This window comes from Anabrus simplex, chromosome 1 (genome assembly GCF_040414725.1).
Source record: "Anabrus simplex isolate iqAnaSimp1 chromosome 1, ASM4041472v1, whole genome shotgun sequence".
NCBI classification, from domain to species: Eukaryota; Metazoa; Arthropoda; class Insecta; order Orthoptera; family Tettigoniidae; genus Anabrus; species Anabrus simplex.
In genome coordinates, this window is record NC_090265.1 from 166,725,040 (window position 1) to 166,744,504 (window position 19,465).

A 19,465-nucleotide genomic window follows, 5' to 3' on the forward strand; every position below is an offset into this window, starting at 1 on the left:
TTTTCAACTATACGTCAGCTTCATAATGTTGGCTTTCACATACAGCCTTGCAAGCACTGCAGTTCCCATCTCCGAGATAATATATTACATACCGAAAACCGTACTTGGGGAGAGAACAACCAACAGCCTCCATACCACCACTTGAACCACTATAGTTTTTACCACTGGTCTCTTCATATTTCGTCCTCCATTTAACTTTCTCTAGCTTGCCTTTAATTTCCCACCCCCACCCCCTCCCCCACACGCAAATCGTACGTGGTGTGGGTTGCTGTTGTTCACGTCCTAGTTCGTGAACCGTAAGTTGGTAAGTTAGTGAGTGGTCCTGAGAGTCAGCATGGTATAGGAGTAGGCCTCTTGAACATACTCTCAGTCATGGTTCACCTTGTGCTCAGGTAGCTAGGACTATAAAATCCACCAGTGGTCACTAACCTACTGGAGGAGAGAAAGAAGTGAGGCCACCAGTCCTTTCATGGGGTATCAACCGTAGTTTATGTCGTATTCTTCAGTTCTATTTCCAAGTCTCGCATTGAAATCACCCATTAACACTATTCTATCCATATTGTTGACCCTGACTACGATGACACTCAGTGCTTCATATACACTGACTGACAGAGCAAATGCAACACCAAGGAGGAGTGGTTCGAAAGGGATGAAAGTTGGGGAAAAAACAGAGTCGGCACGGAAGAATAATTGATGTTTATTTCAAACCGATATGCAGGTTACACAATGCGCACGGCATTGACTCAGTAGGATGTAGGACCACCGCGAGCGGCGATGCACGCAGAAACACGTCGAGGTACAGAGTCAATAAGAGTGCGGATGGTGTCCTGAGGGATGGTTCTCCATTCTCTGTCAACCATTTGCCACAGTTGGTCGTCCGTACGAGGCTGGGGCAGAGTTTGCAAACGGCGTCCAATGAGATCCCACACGTGTTCGATTGGTGAGAGATCCGGAGAGTACGCTGGCCACGGAAGCATCTGTACACCTCGTAGAGCCTGTTGGGAGATGCGAGCAGTGTGTGGGCGGGCATTATCCTGCTGAAACAGAGCATTGGGCAGCCCCTGAAGGTACGGGAGTGCCACCTGCCGCAGCACATGCTGCACGTAGCGGTGGGCATTTAACGTGCCTTGAATACGCACTAGAGGTGACGTGGAATCATACGCAATAGCGCCCCAAACCATGATGCCGCGTTGTCTAGCGGTAGGGCGCTCCACAGTTACTGCCGGATTTGACCTTTCTCCACGCCGACGCCACACTCGTCTGCGGTGACTATCACTGACAGAACAGAAGCGTGACTCATCGGAGAACACGACGTTCCGCCATTCCCTCATCCAAGTCGCTCTAGCCCGGCACCATGGCAGGCGTGCACGTCTATGCTGTGGAGTCAATGGTAGTCTTCTGAGCGGACGCCGGGAGTGCAGGCCTCCTTCAACCAATCGACGGGAAATTGTTCTGGTCGATATTGGAACAGCCAGGGTGTCTTTCACATGCTGAAGAATGGCGGTTGACGTGGCGTGCGGGGCTGCCACCGCTTGGCGGCGGATGCGCCGATCCTCGCGTGCTGACGTCACTCGGGCTGCGCCTGGACCCCTTGCACGTGCCACATGTCCCTGCGCCAACCATCTTCGCCACAGGCGCTGCACCGTGGACACATCCCTATGGGTATCGGCTGCGATTTGACGAAGCGACCAACCTGCCCTTCTCAGCCCGATCACCATACCCCTTGTAAAGTCGTCTGTCTGCTGGAAATGCCTCCGTTGACGGCGGCCTGGCATTCTTAGCTATACATGTGTCCTGTGGCACACGACAACACGTTCTACAATGACTGTCGGCTGAGAAATCACGGTACGAAGTGGGCCATTCGCCAACGCCGTGTCCCATTTATCGTTCGCTACGTGCGCAGCACAGCGGCGCATTTCACATCATGAGCATACCTCAGTGACGTCAGTCTACCCTGCAATTGGCATAAAGTTCTGACCACTCCTTCTTGGTGTTGCATTTGCTCTGTCAGTCAGTGTATCTTGTCAACTTCATCGTCATCTGCACCCTCATGTGGTGGGTAGATTGAGACTATTCTTTTCCTATTTCCTCCAACAGGTAAATTTGCTGTTATCATTCGCAGATTTACGTGCCTAACAAAATCTATGTTGTGTGCAGTGGTATTTCTGGAACAGTCCTCTCACATAATCTCCCTCCCCTTTTGAACACCCATCAAGAAGACATTATAATCTACTATATTTTCCTCGTTATCTCCCCTCACCCGAATATCATTACTCCTAACATATTCAGACGCATTATCTTTGCTGACCCAGCCAGTTCTACTTTCTTTCTTCAATGAGCCCCCATTTACATTGATAGCTGACCATCGAATTCAATTTCGTTCACCAAGTTGTTTCCGAGGAGTCCCTTGTCTGTCAAATCAAAGCGGGACCCCTGTAAGTCTGAGGCTTGCTTAAAATGTTCTGATTTCAGTAAATTCTGTGAAGCTGGGACTATGTGTATCTATGGTAGCACCCATACTGTGCATACTGTGAATTTCACACAGTGTACAATAACATGCAATATTTATAGTAGCAGAGAGAAGTTCATTGCCAACTAACCTACAGCCACTGTTTAGGCCTATGTCACATTTCACACGTTCTTCCAAACCTCCAAGTTTCAGCTAAAGACGGGGTGTGGGGGCGCTTGTTGATGTGGTTCTCACTGGAGGAATTAAATTTCCAAAATTGTCTCCTGTCAGTTGATGAGTTATTGGTGAAGAAGGATTCCTAACCTCAATTGCGAAACACGCCATGTTCCTTGACGTTATATTGGTTATTTTGGTCCTCTTAACTTTCTTTAAAATCCTAGATGATCTTCCCGCAGCTAACTTGAGTACATGGATAGCAAAATACCTTCCTTGATGTATTTTACTTGCAGTTTACATGAAAAGAGTCTCAACAATAATAAAATCACATATGAAAAAACACACAGCCCTCTAGATTATTGCCCAAGTCCCCCCTACAAAAATAGTGCGAAAAATGTAACCGTTCTTCAGACTACCTGGAGTAAATGTGAATATAAGATAAAACCCATCACGTAGGCAGCTACTCCTTGACAGGTGTGCGTGACAGAAACGCGCGTATGTGGATTTTCATTGTTTCACGGTACATTTTTCATCACGGAACTTCGGGAAAATGTTTATGAGTCTCTAAGGTAACGTAACATTTAAAATATTGCATTTTCGAGTTATATTTTCCCTATATCACCGATTCATTTCTATGAATTCTGTTTGGAAATGAATTTGCTTTGAAATCTTACTTATGGTGATTATTTCTTCAGGTCATGACATATTTTATTCGACCATTCTTCCATTTAAATAAGACAACGCAGATCCTGCCCTCTTTATTTTAGTTTAATTTCAGCCACGTTTTGTAGTGATTGACGTGTTCTGTTGTTTTGATATAAATAGTTAAGAAAATGGTGCATCCGAAGCAAGACTGGCTAATAAATACAGTATAGGAATCCAAACAGATATAGTCTTAGACAAATAAAGAAGAGCTGCTTAAATTGGCAATCGGAACAACTAGATATCTGGACCGTCATAGCGTAAGAAAATAAAAACCTCAACTTATGCGTATCTGGATGAAGTGTTGTAGGGCCTATATGTGGTTCAAACAGAAAAGAGCAGGAGTTGCCACGTTAAGTCTCATCGAGGAAGCGGAAGAACTGCACAAACTTGTCAAGGTTAAATGCTTCTTCGGGTTGGATGCCTCAGTTTAAACAGCGCTACGGGTTATAAGGAATTTCAGTTCAAGGTAAGAAATTCAGTGCTAACAAAGAGGCCGCTGATGCCTTTACGGATGGATTTCTTCCTTTCTAGAACTGCATGATTTCCTACCAGAGCAAATGTATAACACTAATGAGACCAGGCTCCATTGGAAGACCCTAACATGGACTCTAGCGTTCCGAACTGAAGCACATTCTCACCCAAAGGCCAGTAAAGGTAGGCTATTTATTTATTTGTACAAGAATTGAACAGGAGAAGATCAAATGAAACCTCTCGTTATTGGAAAATAAAATATTTAAAAAAAACGGCTTTCAGAGGAGTTATTTAACTACCGCTACTATATCTGTATCAAATGGGAGAATAGGTGGACAGTATCATCTCCAGCGTGTGATTTCTTTCAAAGTTCACTTCTGCTGTGGTTAGATATGTGGAGGGGAAAGGGTTATCAAATGGAACCGGTCTTCGTATCAAACAAAATGTACCATGTCATCCGAGTGAAGCTATCCTTATTTCTGAAGACTGACAGATTTTGGTGAAATATCGAACACCGTGTGTTACGTCACTCATCCTGCCAATGGAAAAACTTTTCACGAAGTTTCTGGTATTCTGAGTTTCCGAACTGAACATACTCGATGCAATTCATGGGATTGGTAAAGTTTGGGAAAGCATGAAGACCATGACAACAGATCACTCGTGGAAAAACGTTACGACACCGTCCGTGAAATTGGATTGTTAAGCTTCAGTAGTGGTGAATACAACACAAATGCTAATCCTGTAAATCATTTTAAGCAAACTGTTAGTCGTAAGGACGTGAGTGTTGGAAACATTAGTGAGTGGCTGAAAAGTGATGCTTGTGGACTAGGATCTAAACAGCTGAGCGACACGGACATTGTAAGCACGATACATAGAGGTGCGCACTAAAGGAAGAGAGTGACGAGATGGCGATCGAGGAATTCTTGTTTGCATATCCGAAGTATCGATTTGTTCTTGAAGTATGCGGGGCAAAACTCCTCCGATTACACACATCTATTGTCGCTCCGGGAAATGAAATGCCGTATGGCTTCCGGAGACGCCTGGTGCAAGTCTTTTGATTTGACACCCGTAGGCGACCTGCGCGTCGTGATTAGGATGAAATGGTGATGAAGGTGGCACATACACTCAGTCCCCCTGCCAGAGGAATTAACCAATATTATGGTTAAATTCCCGACCCTGCCAGAAATCGAACCCGGAACCCCTGTGACCAAAGGCCGGCATACCAACCATTCAGCCATGGAGCCGGACGCTCCGGAAAATGAGGACTGTTATACGAGAAAACACTTAAATGATAAACTGAAGCAGAAAGATGGATGAATACATCCCAAAAACAAACTGAGTGTAATATGTAATAGACTATGTATATTAGTGGGCCTTGCATTTCATATGTTACATTATATGGAAATAAAAGTAGAAGTGTCTGGTTAAATTATGTGTTGGCGGATTATCCGCGTTTCTCGATTATCCGTGCTCCCTCAAATCCGCATTAGCACGTATAATAGGAAACTCGATATATTTCAATTTTAAAATTTTTAATTACCTTTACAGCACTCAGTGGCCAGTGCACGATTTCGAAATATAGACCAATCCTACGTCATCAATCCAAATCCTGCAGGTTTCCGCAAACATAAAGCTCATCAGTTGTTATAAAACTCCATCTTTTGAGCTTGGTTTTACAAAGACACATATCACTCCTGAGTCAATTCAGTACTTTCCACGCTGTATATGTTAGTTTACAACCAGGAGCTGGCCCTTCTTTGACATTCCTGGAACCACCGTCATGTACGAAAATACGTACGATACAGCTCTACTCGGCAAACTCCAGGTGACGATGGAGTTGGCTGTATCGTCTGCAGGAAACTCTTTCTCGACATCACCAACGAGGTTTCACGTTCATATCCGAAAATGGGATGATGAGGATCGTTTTCCCGCCTCCTCTTCTCAGCTTCTACTGCCATTCTTTGTCTGATGTCAGGAAGCACTATGTCCATCAGATAGTAAAGTTTGTTGACAGAAATTCGTTTCAAGCAGCCTGTTACAATAAGCACTTCCCATTTAGCGCATTATTAACTTGTCTTGCGTGGGCGGAATTTTTCCAGACCGGTAGCAAATATTCAGCAGCAGAGAAACAAAAGGCAACAGCAGATGTGCGGAGAACGCTTGGCTGCGCTTCAAACCTAGAACAGTAAGGTCCCCGATGATGTTGTTCAAGACACACAATTTAATTTTTTGTCTTCTCAGTTGGCTTGGAGTGAGCGAGTGCGGTCTAGTTTTACTTCCAGGTATTTTGGAGTGTCTGAATGTGACATATGTTGGTCTCTCCAGATTATGCTCATCTTTTTCCATGTTTTTTTGCTTTTCAGATAGAAATTACTGTGCTCGTTCGCACGTCCACGATAGATTACAAAATGGCGCCGACCTAAGGTATGGGCCTAGTAATCTAAAGCAAGCATGGAATAGTCGCCTGCTATGATGTCTCAGAGGGCCATATATTTCACGGAATGGTAATGTTTTCGAGTAAGATGGACAGTGGACGGTGCACAGTATTGTTTTCAAAAAAATAGAAAAAGTTTATTATTGAAAATCTTCATCTTGAAATTTGCACGGCATCGAGAGCGGACGCAATCACCGTAATCGTAATATTTGATTTGGAGAAGCAAAGGACTGCGCATATAAAAGAAAGGAAAGAATACGGCGATTGAATAAGAATAAAGTATCAGTCTTCGCCAAAATTCAAACGGTTAAGACGAAAATAAAAGTACTGAAGTCGATACGTAAGAAATTGCGAAGACGACGAGGAGCTACGAAATAAATTAAAATTTAAGGATAAACGACGTCAATAGTAATATGGCAACATATCGTAATATTACTAGCTTCGATTTTGAGATTGTCAAGAAGATGATCAAGATGATGCACTGAATTCACATGATGGACCGACCTGGGAACAATTCATCTTACCATACGACCAGGAAATGACGAGGAAGGCGACGGGTAACCATCCGACCGAGCCATGACGAAAAGAAGGCAACGGGTAACCAGATAATACTACCAGAGCGGAGGAGCGGATGACGTTCCAGATGTCTTACCCGTGACCGAACCGAAGACCCATCTACATCCAATGGGAATGGAACAGCTGGACCAGGGACAACTATGAGCGAGCTAAGTCATTCATAACATTTTACTGCATAATTTTTGGTTTGCTTACACATGTACCTTAGGTATGTGCTGATGGCTAATTGTAGGCCGATAAGAAGGCAATGCAAGTGATAATTATCATCTAAGTGTGAGATAATTAAGTCATAATTACGAGTTAATAACATAGCAGAAGTTATGCTATATCGACTAGAATACTTGTAGGAAGCGTGAGTTTTGAAGAGAAATATGAAACAGCTGATTGAATTGACATAATGAGAGATTATAGAGATTTCATTGATGTAATGAATTAAGTTGACGTCACGAATGGATGTGCGCGGTGTAGAAAGAAACATGGAATTACGCATTTGTTGGTTCATAGTAAGGGGCATTGAACTCGTCGATAGGTTATGAGGATCTGCGACTTGTGAATTTTATTAAGAAACAGTGTGGTATTTTTACGTAGTCGTCAAGTTTGGAACGCGATATATTATTATGGAGGCTACGGTGCTGATATTAGATTGATGTTATAATGAGAATATGAATATGATAATTGAGGAAAGTTACGAGTTATAGATAGTGATTTGAGATGTTTGTTACGCGATGCAGGACCATCGTGTACCTGCAAGTTAAGTTGTGCCACACTACTAGTGAAGTATATGTTTTATTTGCGTAAGAGTGCCCACACCGCAGGAGCTACTTAAGCCAAGGTACGAACTGCATGTATTACTATAGATGTATGCTCGTGACGTAATTGCATTTCAGTGTAAATGTTTTATAATGAATATTAGAATACTTCGACTTTGAATAGCTGTAGATAACCAAAAGCATTACGACACCGATATATATATATAAGATGATGTTTGCCAAACCTCGCAGTTAAGCGCTTCCATGTTATTTGCAAGAGAGTAGTGTAGCTTGCATTGTGGTTGAATGTTATTGAAATATAACTATTTAATGGGACATAGAACCGACAAGGGCATGTGTGGGACAGCCAAAGATTATGCTGAAGTTAGATAGATAGCTAGATCAGTTAATATTCTCCGTTTGAACGTACATTTTTATTTACGAACTTCAACTAGGGAAAGGCAAGAGTAGGAGCCGAATTTAACAGGCACTAGGAAGGAATGCCTTAGTTCATATGTAGTTTCAACGCACAACGAGAGCAGTGCAACAAAATCATGACTTCGGATTTTATTAAAATTTAATTTAAAATATTCAGATTTATTTTCGATTTCCTCAAATTCCATTAGAGCTACTTAAACGAATTCCAATTTATTTACACTTCACTTATCAGTGTATTAGAGATTCATTGCGGCTGGATATTGTATCCAGGTGAGAGTGCTTAAATAAGACTAAAGAAAGTGAACTTTCGGAACGAGTTTATTGTGTCGATGTTTTACTTATATTTAAAATGCGAAGTGGAACTCGGATAAGGTCCAGTGATCTGTTGTAAATGTGTAATTTTTGAATTTCAACTTCACAAAGGAACTGATCATTTCATTAATTTAAATACTGAATATTATTTTTTTATTTATCATACGAGCCAGCGCTGACTCATACATATTTTCATACATATTATCAGTCAATTTGAATACTGCGTTACATAATATGGAAATTAGTAATTTAGTATTTTATCAATAAATATTTGGTTGTTTTTCTACAATTGCTGGTGTCATGAGTTCTTTAATTAAGGTCTAGATTGTAAGTTAATGTATAGTGAAGTAAGGAATCGTATAACTAAGTATTCATTTTACTATGGCAAGTTTCTCGAGGTCAAAACTCTAATAAGGTAGTTGGCGGTGATTATTATAATGTCGTAAATAACGATGGGTGACATCCGTGGGTCGGTTTTCTCATGGATCCACGTTAAGCGAATTCTACAGTAGGATTACAGGTCCTACTAGCCATGATTAAACCCTGAGGTATCCGCTGAGCGATTCCATTTCGCCAAACTAGGCTGCCAAGCGTCGAGTTAGAGAATGGAGGTATCGGGCAAAGAATGTTTAACCCGTTGGTTGCATTAATCGGTCGCCTATCGTGGCGCAGCAACATAGATTGAGGCATCGGGAAAGGTTGCATTGACCAATGGGTTACATTTAATTGGCTGCCCAATCGTGGGGCCTAACTGAAGAGAAATACTCCGCGGCCACATTTAATTGCTGCCCAATCGTGAGGCTATTTAAAAGAAAAACACCGCGGGAAAGCACATTAAGTTGTCGCACCAATGTGAGTAGAAGAGAAAGACACCGTGGGAGTATAATGCATTAAACTGGAGTACCAACGGTGACCAGAAGTGAAAGACACCGCGGGATCGTCAAGAAAGAGATTGAATATTAGAATATTTCAGCTAGCTCCTATACTGTGACCGAGAAGAGAAGTCGCCGTGGGAACGTATTGTTATGGAATACAATAAGTTCAGATAATATTGATCAACATAGATAATAATATGTAGAGATATTGTATGGAAAGGATTTATTAGGTTTGTAATGTTTGCAAGATATATGACGAGAGTCTGTGATGGAGAAGGGGGCATAATATATATGAGTATAAAGTCATATTAAATGAAAAGATCAATGTTGAGGAGTGAATGAGGTTTGTTAAGTGTTTATTTTCCTCTGGTCATATTAATAATATGAGTTAATTTTAACAGATTTTATTTAAAAAAAAATATTGCACATGTTAAAGGCTATGTAGGCTTGTGTATGTAGAAGGTAGGCTAAATGCCATATAGTAATAATTTATTCTTCTATTATGATCAGTTCCGGAGTGAATTCAAAATGATAAAATCCGAATTCATGGTCTAGTTGTTCATGGTCTACCTGATAAGATGATGCTGTTTCCAGCAAGGTCCATCCATATCATAAGTGATTGGAAACAAGAAACTTTAACCTAGTGCACAATAGTGACATAAGAGACTATTTTAGTATAAGTAGTTTAAGGAGCTGTGAATTGTGTTATATATATGTATGTGTATTTATACCCTGTGAACTTAGAGGATTGCTAGGAAATTTAGAGTACCATAGGAAAATTGAAGAATTGTTAGGGATTTAATGAAAGCATACTAAATAGAATTTTACTTGACGGAAACATGGCGATGCAAGGAAGAATACAGACCAGAAGGGGTCAGGAAGAAGAAATGAGAGAAATACAGGAAAGACATGAGGGAACCCCGATGTGGTTCTCAGAGTATTTGAAAAAGCAGGAAGAAGAAAAACAGAAGGAGAAGAAGGAACGCGAAGAGAAGGAGAGAAGGCAGGAAGAAGAAAAACAGAAGGAGAAGAAGGAACGCGAAGAGAAGGAGAGAAGGCAGGAAGAAGAAAAACAGAAGGAGAAAAAAAAACGCGAAGAGATGGAGAAAAAGCAAGAAGAGAAGGAGAGAAGGCAGGAAGAGGAAAGGAAAAGACATGGAAAAACGGCTGAGGCAGATTGATATGACATCATCATGCCTGGTGGAAAGAAATCCCAGAAATATTAGGCAAGTAGAAGCGATTAACACTATTAGGCATGAAAGCACAAGCGATAGAGTGAGCGGAACTGAACAAGACAGGACCGAGAATCATTTTAACACTCAAGATAACACACGAAAAATACATTGTTGTAGATGCAGCGGAGAACAACCTGCGAGATGGGAACCAAGAGATCATAGAAGTAACCCACAATACAGGAACAATATTCGATATAATAGAAATAGGAGCCAACCCTATCCAAGAAACAGAAGATGGTATAATGAAAAACGACGGCCTAATGAGTATAATAGAAATGAAGAAAATAGAAGGTATATGCAAGAGCTTAGAGAGCAAAGGCAGAATAAGACACGATGGGAGGATGCTATTAGAGACAAAGATATCAATGGAGACCTCGAAGGAGCAGAGAGTCTCGAGCTCCAAGATTATAAGAGGAAAAGAGGAGAGGAGAAATTTAGAGAAAACAATACGCAGAGATGTACGCCTGATTCCGAACCATCGGTTAGAAAAAAAAAACGCCGATGGAATAATAACTCAGTTGGAAGAAGAAAATGATCAGGAAAATAGAAACATTGTCAAAATTCGTAGTTGGATTATAACACAATTTGATCACTGGGACATCCGACCAGAAGACTTGGTTCGAGAGGAAACATGCGACGTAAAGGAAGCCAGATCCACAGCAAATAGAGACTATGATAAAGGAAAAGCTACTGGAACAATCACGAAAAAGACTAAAGAGGATGCAAAATAAGAAATTCCATGCACCTTATAAACGAGGTGATCTTGTATTAATTAAGACGGTACCAATATCTAATGCACCGAACAGAGTATGTGCGAAGTTCCTACCATTATACAACGGTCCATATAAAGTAGAGCGTGTGCTAGGAAATAATGCATACGAATTAACAAGCACGAATGGAAAGTACAGAAATGTACACAATGCTTCTAACATCAAGCCTTATTACCAAGAAAATCAGACTAATGAAACCACAGAACTAGTAGAATAAAGGGCCAAGAATGTATAAATTACATACCAATTCAAGTTACCGTCTGCAAGTCATTTGAAATTACGATTTATTATGTTTATTGAAGGAAAGAATCAGCTGATTACATAAGCACAGTCGAGGATAGCAATGAGCATCTCTAAATCTGGAGCGACAATCAACGGTCGATATATTAAAATCGATTAGCCAGTCGCAATAGGACAATGAATATATATAAGAAGCGAAGGCACATTTATGATGTGAGTTTAAGAAAGGAAAATATATTGTGACCAATATATTTTATCCGTGACGGGGGAGAAAATGTGCTCGTTCGCACGTCCACGACAGATTACAAAATGGCGCCGACCTAAGGTATGGGCCTAGTAATCTAAAGCAAGCATGGAATAGTCGCCTGCTATGATGTCTCAGAGGGCCATATATTTCACGGAATGGTAATGTTTTCGAGTAAGATGGACAGTGGACGGTGCACAGTATTGTTTTCAAAAAAATAGAAAAAGTTTATTATTGAAAATCTTCATCTTGAAATTTGCACGGCATCGAGAGCGGACGCAATCACCGTAATCGTAATATTTGATTTGGAGAAGCAAAGGACTGCGCATATAAAAGAAAGGAAAGAATACGGCGATTGAATAAGAATAAAGTATCAGTCTTCGCCAAAATTCAAACGGTTAAGACGAAAATAAAAGTACTGAAGTCGATACGTAAGAAATTGCGAAGACGACGAGGAGCTACGAAATAAATTAAAATTTAAGGATAAACGACGTCAATAGTAATATGGCAACATATCGTAATATTACTAGCTTCGATTTTGAGATTGTCAAGAAGATGATCAAGATGATGCACTGAATTCACATGATGGACCGACCTGGGAACAATTCATCTTACCATACGACCAGGAAATGACGAGGAAGGCGACGGGTAACCATCCGACCGAGCCATGACGAAAAGAAGGCAACGGGTAACCAGATAATACTACCAGAGCGGAGGAGCGGATGACGTTCCAGATGTCTTACCCGTGACCAAACCGAAGACCCATCTACATCCAATGGGAATGGAACAGCTGGACCAGGGACAACTATGAGCGAGCTAAGTCATTCATAACATTTTTCTGCATAATTTTTGGTTTGCTTACACATGTACCTTAGGTATGTGCTGATGGCTAATTGTAGGCCGATAAGAAGGCAATGCAAGTGATAATTATCATCTAAGTGTGAGATAATTAAGTCATAATTACGAGTTAATAACATAGCAGAAGTTATGCTATATCGACTAGAATACTTGTAGGAAGCGTGAGTTTTGAAGAGAAATATGAAACAGCTGATTGAATTGACATAATGAGAGATTATAGAGATTTCATTGATGTAATGAATTAAGTTGACGTCACGAATGGATGTGCGCGGTGTAGAAAGAAACATGGAATTACGCATTTGTTGGTTCATAGTAAGGGGCATTGAACTCGTCGATAGGTTATGAGGATCTGCGACTTGTGAATTTTATTAAGAAACAGTGTGGTATTTTTACGTAGTCGTCAAGTTTGGAACGCGATATATTATTATGGAGGCTACGGTGCTGATATTAGATTGATGTTATAATGAGAATATGAATATGATAATTGAGGAAAGTTACGAGTTATAGATAGTGATTTGAGATGTTTGTTACGCGATGCAGGACCATCGTGTACCTGCAAGTTAAGTTGTGCCACACTACTAGTGAAGTATATGTTTTATTTGCGTAAGAGTGCCCACACCGCAGGAGCTACTTAAGCCAAGGTACGAACTGCATGTATTACTATAGATGTATGCTCGTGACGTAATTGCATTTCAGTGTAAATGTTTTATAATGAATATTAGAATACTTCGACTTTGAATAGCTGTAGATAACCAAAAGCATTACGACACCGATATATATATAAGATGATGTTTGCCAAACCTCGCAGTTAAGCGCTTCCATGTTATTTGCAAGAGAGTAGTGTAGCTTGCATTGTGGTTGAATGTTATTGAAATATAACTATTTAATGGGACATAGAACCGACAAGGGCATGTGTGGGACAGCCAAAGATTATGCTGAAGTTAGATAGATAGCTAGATCAGTTAATATTCTCCGTTTGAACGTACATTTTTATTTACGAACTTCAACTAGGGAAAGGCAAGAGTAGGAGCCGAATTTAACAGGCACTAGGAAGGAATGCCTTAGTTCATATGTAGTTTCAACGCACAACGAGAGCAGTGCAACAAAATCATGACTTCGGATTTTATTAAAATTTAATTTAAAATATTCAGATTTATTTTCGATTTCCTCAAATTCCATTAGAGCTACTTAAACGAATTCCAATTTATTTACACTTCACTTATCAGTGTATTAGAGATTCATTGCGGCTGGATATTGTATCCAGGTGAGAGTGCTTAAATAAGACTAAAGAAAGTGAACTTTCGGAACGAGTTTATTGTGTCGATGTTTTACTTATATTTAAAATGCGAAGTGGAACTCGGATAAGGTCCAGTGATCTGTTGTAAATGTGTAATTTTTGAATTTCAACTTCACAAAGGAACTGATCATTTCATTAATTTAAATACTGAATATTATTTTTTTATTTATCATACGAGCCAGCGCTGACTCATACATATTTTCATACATATTATCAGTCAATTTGAATACTGCGTTACATAATATGGAAATTAGTAATTTAGTATTTTATCAATAAATATTTGGTTGTTTTTCTACAATTGCTGGTGTCATGAGTTCTTTAATTAAGGTCTAGATTGTAAGTTAATGTATAGTGAAGTAAGGAATCGTATAACTAAGTATTCATTTTACTATGGCAAGTTTCTCGAGGTCAAAACTCTAATAAGGTAGTTGGCGGTGATTATTATAATGTCGTAAATAACGATGGGTGACATCCGTGGGTCGGTTTTCTCATGGATCCACGTTAAGCGAATTCTACAGTAGGATTACAGGTCCTACTAGCCATGATTAAACCCTGAGGTATCCGCTGAGCGATTCCATTTCGCCAAACTAGGCTGCCAAGCGTCGAGTTAGAGAATGGAGGTATCGGGCAAAGAATGTTTAACCCGTTGGTTGCATTAATCGGTCGCCTATCGTGGCGCAGCAACATAGATTGAGGCATCGGGAAAGGTTGCATTGACCAATGGGTTACAGTACTGTACAGACTTTTTCAAGGATTATGCTTCAGATGGATTTTATCATAATGGACAACTAGATCTTCAAGTGCTGCAGACAATTTCCTTTCTTACTTCTTAAAGGTTTTGACTTGAACAGTGGTGGCTGTATCATCAGCGCAAATAAACGGCGTTGTAACAGATCAGATCGGCTGGTCATTTGTATAGATGTTATACAACAATGAAGCCAGCACACTGCCGTGAGGAAAGCCTATTTTCTGAGTTCTCCAACGACTCCTCCTGTTGTCCACTAAACACTGAATGAGCTGCATTAAGCGCAAATGTTTTGTGATGTTGTAAATATTTTCAATCAACTTCCAACAGTTCACAGTGTCATTCGCAGCAGTAACGTCAAAAATGCTACACCTGTGATCTGCCCAGTTCCATACCCATCAATTATGTTTTGTGTTTGTTTGAGTATTGGGCCACAGCACGATATTCCTGGTCGGAAAAATGAATGATCGTTGATAAGTGTTTGGTCGATAGAATCTGATATTGGAATGAGTATCATACTTCGTGGGGATGGGAAAGAAGTGACTCTGGTTGGAAGTTACTTGCGTCTGAAGGTTGTTTTCCAGGTTTCAGTAGTTCTATAAATTTGGCATTTTCTGACTTGAGACGCAAATATTAACTAACATTAGAATCCACTCATTCGTACAAGGCTCAAATATTTTTATCTTTTATATTCGCAGATCATTTAATCGAGCAGCTTATTTACTCTTCATTGCCTGGATGACAGTTTAGAATTCTGCTATGGCGACAGGGGTACCATCTGTGTTGTACCCATGTTGCCATCTTCTTCCACCGAAGGAAGGATTAACTTAAGTCGCATCTGTTCTATTCTGAACTCAAGGTTTTCTGTACATTATTCTGGTTTCCTGTATCCCAAGTATGTACTGTGGTAGTTGAAGACGTCCGTAACTATCGTCATAGGCTGTAATTGATAGTAAACTGGTTCCAGGAAACTAAACTCTTTGCTTGGAAGTTTATATTCTAATGTAATTGGGCGCAACTGGATTTCAATAGTTAGGATTTCCCGGATTGGCAAAATTTGCATTTCTGTATTGTACGTTTGGTCTGTAGATGATTAGCTTCATTACGTTGATTATTGGCTTCCGAACATTTGGATAGGGAATACCAATCAAAAAGGAGGAGGATCCGCTTCTGAGACAACGATTGATTGGTGACATTGGCCACAAAATACCAAGCACTCTTCCCGGCCCACTCAGTCCACGCATGCTACAACAGTTTTGCGAATTACTGCACATTTTTGTGGAGTAGTAGGCGTGAAACTCACAGTTCATTTCACAAAATCCCAAAAATGATCAATGGTGACAGATTATGGTGAGTTTGGGGGAGAAACAGTGAGCGAATTCATCCATGTGTTCCTCCAGTCACACTACAGTTGTCTGAGCACCATAGCGCTGTGAGTTCATTTAAAATATGGCACAGTGGTCAGATAAGACCATCTGAGAATACGCATGCAGCGATCATCATTAAAAGTCAGTCTTCAGCCTGGTAACAGTTTGGATCTTCAAATATAATTAATAAACGATAATTAAAGGCAACTGTAAATAACTGTTCGTGGTGCAAAATTGAGGCGTAGAAGGCATGATGAGGAGTGAGGTAAAATGCCATTGGTTTCCTCACTGGGCTAAAAATTCTATTGCAGCAAGACCCACGACCAAACTTACGAGCAGTGCATTTCATATCATCCGGGCGTACTAATTGTTATTAGCATGCATTACACAGCACCACCCATACCTCAACAGCGTCCATAAAATCACCGCCATAAATGGGACTGAGACTTGAGTAGAAACTACGTTTTTCTCTGGCGTCTTCTAAAAGATAACTCCAAAGATATGGCGTCCATAAAGAAAGAGCAACTACCAAAATCAATCAAAGATTGAAGGATTGACCAGTGTCTGTAAGCTATTCTAGGAGAAAACTACCCATTCTAAGACGTCGCCAATACCAGCCTGTTTAACCTCAATGTTGCAACCAGTGACTGCGGCTTCATGTTATTTACGCCAGATTTGTATTCTGAAGTGCACATCGTAGAGCAGGAAACGGAACTTGAACTCTAGATTACCTTCTTCCATGCATCAGAGGTCCCCTGACGCCTTTCCTTGATTCATACGTTGCCTTTCTCGTGGTGACATGTTATCAGCAGAGTCATCCGTGGAGGTCTACAGCTGCAGAACTCCTTTCGAAGCATTATACGTCACGTTGTTACATTGTCTATGTACAAATTTGCTGTATTTGGCCGTTATTCTAATGTTGGGTCAGGTTTCCTAGAGTGCTACGTCGATGCTGAAAACCCAGTCGATATATTAGAAGCTTCATTCTCTTGAATCATTCACTCGAGTGCAGTCTTCCGCTGGATGTATATCTAAGATTCCTCCACTCTGCTTACAACTAGGACAGTGAGATGAGGGAGTAGCCGCTAAGTGCATCTGTTTCCTAGATAGTGCAAAACACCTACGGGACTCACTAATCTGTCACGCAATTTATCTACGACCACCAAAGCTGAAAATTACAGGCCAGTAAGTTTGACATGCATTGTATGTAAGCTTTGGGAAGGCATTCTTTCTGATTATATCAGACATGTTTGTGAAATTAATAACTGGTTCGATAGAAGGCAGTTCGGTTTTAGGAAAGGTTATTCCACTGAAGCTCAACTTGTAGGATTCCAGCAAGATACAGCAGATATCTTGGATTCAGGAGGTCAAATGGACCGTATCGCGATTGACCTGTCTAAAGCATTTGATAAGGTAGATCATGGAAGACTACTGGCAAAAATGAGTGCAATTGGACTAGACAAAAGAGTGGCTGAATGGGTTGCTATATTTCTAGAAAATAGATCTCAGAGAATTAGAGTAGGTGAAGCTTTATCTGACCCTGTAATAATTAAGAGGGGAATTCCTCAAGGCAGTATTATCGGACCTTTATGTTTTCTTATATATATATAAATGATATGAGTAAAGGAGTGTAATCATAGGTAGGGCTTTTTGCGGATGATGTTTTTCTCTATAAAGTAATAAATAAGTTACAAGATTGTGAGCAACTGCAGCGTAACCTCGAAAATGTTGTGAGCTGGACAGCAGGCAATGGTATGTTGATAAACGGGGTTAAATATCAGGTTGTGAGTTTAACAAATAGGAAAAGTTCTCTGAGTTTTAATTACTGCGTTGATGGAGTGAAAGTTCCTTTTGGGGATCATTGTAAGTATCCAGGTGTTAACATAAGGAAAGATCTTTATTGGGGTAATCACATAAATGGGATTGTAAATAAAGGGTAAAGATCTCTGCACATGGTTATGAGGGTGTTTAGGGGTTGTAGTAAGGATGTAAAGGAGAGGGCATATAAGACTCTGGTAAGACCCCAACTAGAGTATGGTTCCAGTGTATGGGACCCTCACCAGGATTGCCTGATTCAAGAACTAGAATAAATCCAAAGAAAAGCAGCTCGATTTGTTCTGGGTGATTTCCGACAAAAGAGTAGCGTTACAAAAATATTGCAAAGTTTGGGCTGGTAAGAATTGAGAGAAAGAAGGAGAGATGCTCGACTAAGGGGTAGGTTCCGAGCTGTCAGCGGAGAGATCGCGTGGAATGACATTAGTAGACGAATGAGTTTGAGTGGCGTTTATAAAAGTAGGAAAGATCACAATATGAAGATAAAGTTGGAATTCAAGAGGACAAACTGGGGCAAATATTCATTTATAGGAAGGGGAGTTAGGGATTGGAATAACTTACCAAGGGAGATGTTCAATAAATTTCCAATTTCTTTGAAATCATTTCGGAAAATGCTAGGAAAACAACAGATAGGGAATCTGCCACCTGGGCGACTGCCCTAAATGCAGATCAGTATTGATTGATTGATGTTACCTTTTCCTGCCCACAGAAACAATCAGCAAACTACCTGGATACCGTTCGTGACTTAAAAACCGCAGAGTATGGCATCATCATCACTCACGAGATAGTATCAGGCAGGTGTTTCTAATCCAGTGATAGTTCCATGTAGTTTCCATTTTTTTATAACATCCAGGACACCTATGGATCTCACTATAGTGCAAATATAGGCCTGGACGTCCGTACTACGAACCTTAATTCCAGTTGGGTTTATGGCTCCTATAATTTCATTGGATACTGTGTCTGTTCAGTTTTAGTGGTTCCTCCTTGCAAGCCCGTAAAAACTTTATATTATCATTGAGACACCGGATGCACTGACCTGCGTTGTAACACATGGCATACAGAGCTAAATAGACGAAGGAGAATGGAACACAAGAAAAAAATATCAGATAATAAACTAGCAGTTACATTAATTTACAAAAAGACAAAAATGAATAAGACAAACAGGCTGTTACATACTAACTTGCATCAACAAAGATGACTGGTTTGTTTTCACCTCCTGAAGAGATCTTGACGACTTTGATTGGACGTCCCTCGGTGCTGTAACCAATATTCTGGACTGAAGCAAGATTAGGGTACCGTTTTCCTAGATTGTCCAGGTAAGCGTATATCTGAATGAAAACATTATAAAGGATTAAAAATTCAATATCCCCCAAATGAAATAATCTCTGTTCATAGCCTCAAACAATGTCAAAAATCAAGGAGGGATAAGTGAATGTGTGACACATTCCTCTCTACATCTCTCTCAATGTCGCATATTCACTAACCTCACATGTTTAGTTACCGTAAATGTATACGTGCTGATAGATCATTTTATTTGAAATGAAAGGTCAGCCGCTTGAGATTTCGTTTTCAATCCCGCCATAAACTGACCTACCATTTCAATATTAAATTCACATCTAAAAGTTTGTATAATTCGAAACAATTCGAGTACCTACAGTGAATAAAACCAAGATGGTGAACGGGCCTAAGA

The 19,465-nt window shown here is 40.4% G+C and overlaps 1 protein-coding gene across 1 annotated transcript in view; it reads right to left on the reverse strand.

Annotated features, from left to right (window-relative positions):
- The window catches only part of LOC136858747 (carboxypeptidase B), a 121,784-nt gene that overhangs the window by 45,559 nt on the left and 56,760 nt on the right, over positions 1-19,465 (reverse strand). Inside the window, exon 5 of the mRNA XM_068225418.1 lies at positions 18,956-19,103. Coding sequence (XP_068081519.1) covers positions 18,956-19,103 — 148 coding nt within the window. The remainder of the gene's footprint in view (positions 1-18,955; positions 19,104-19,465) is intronic.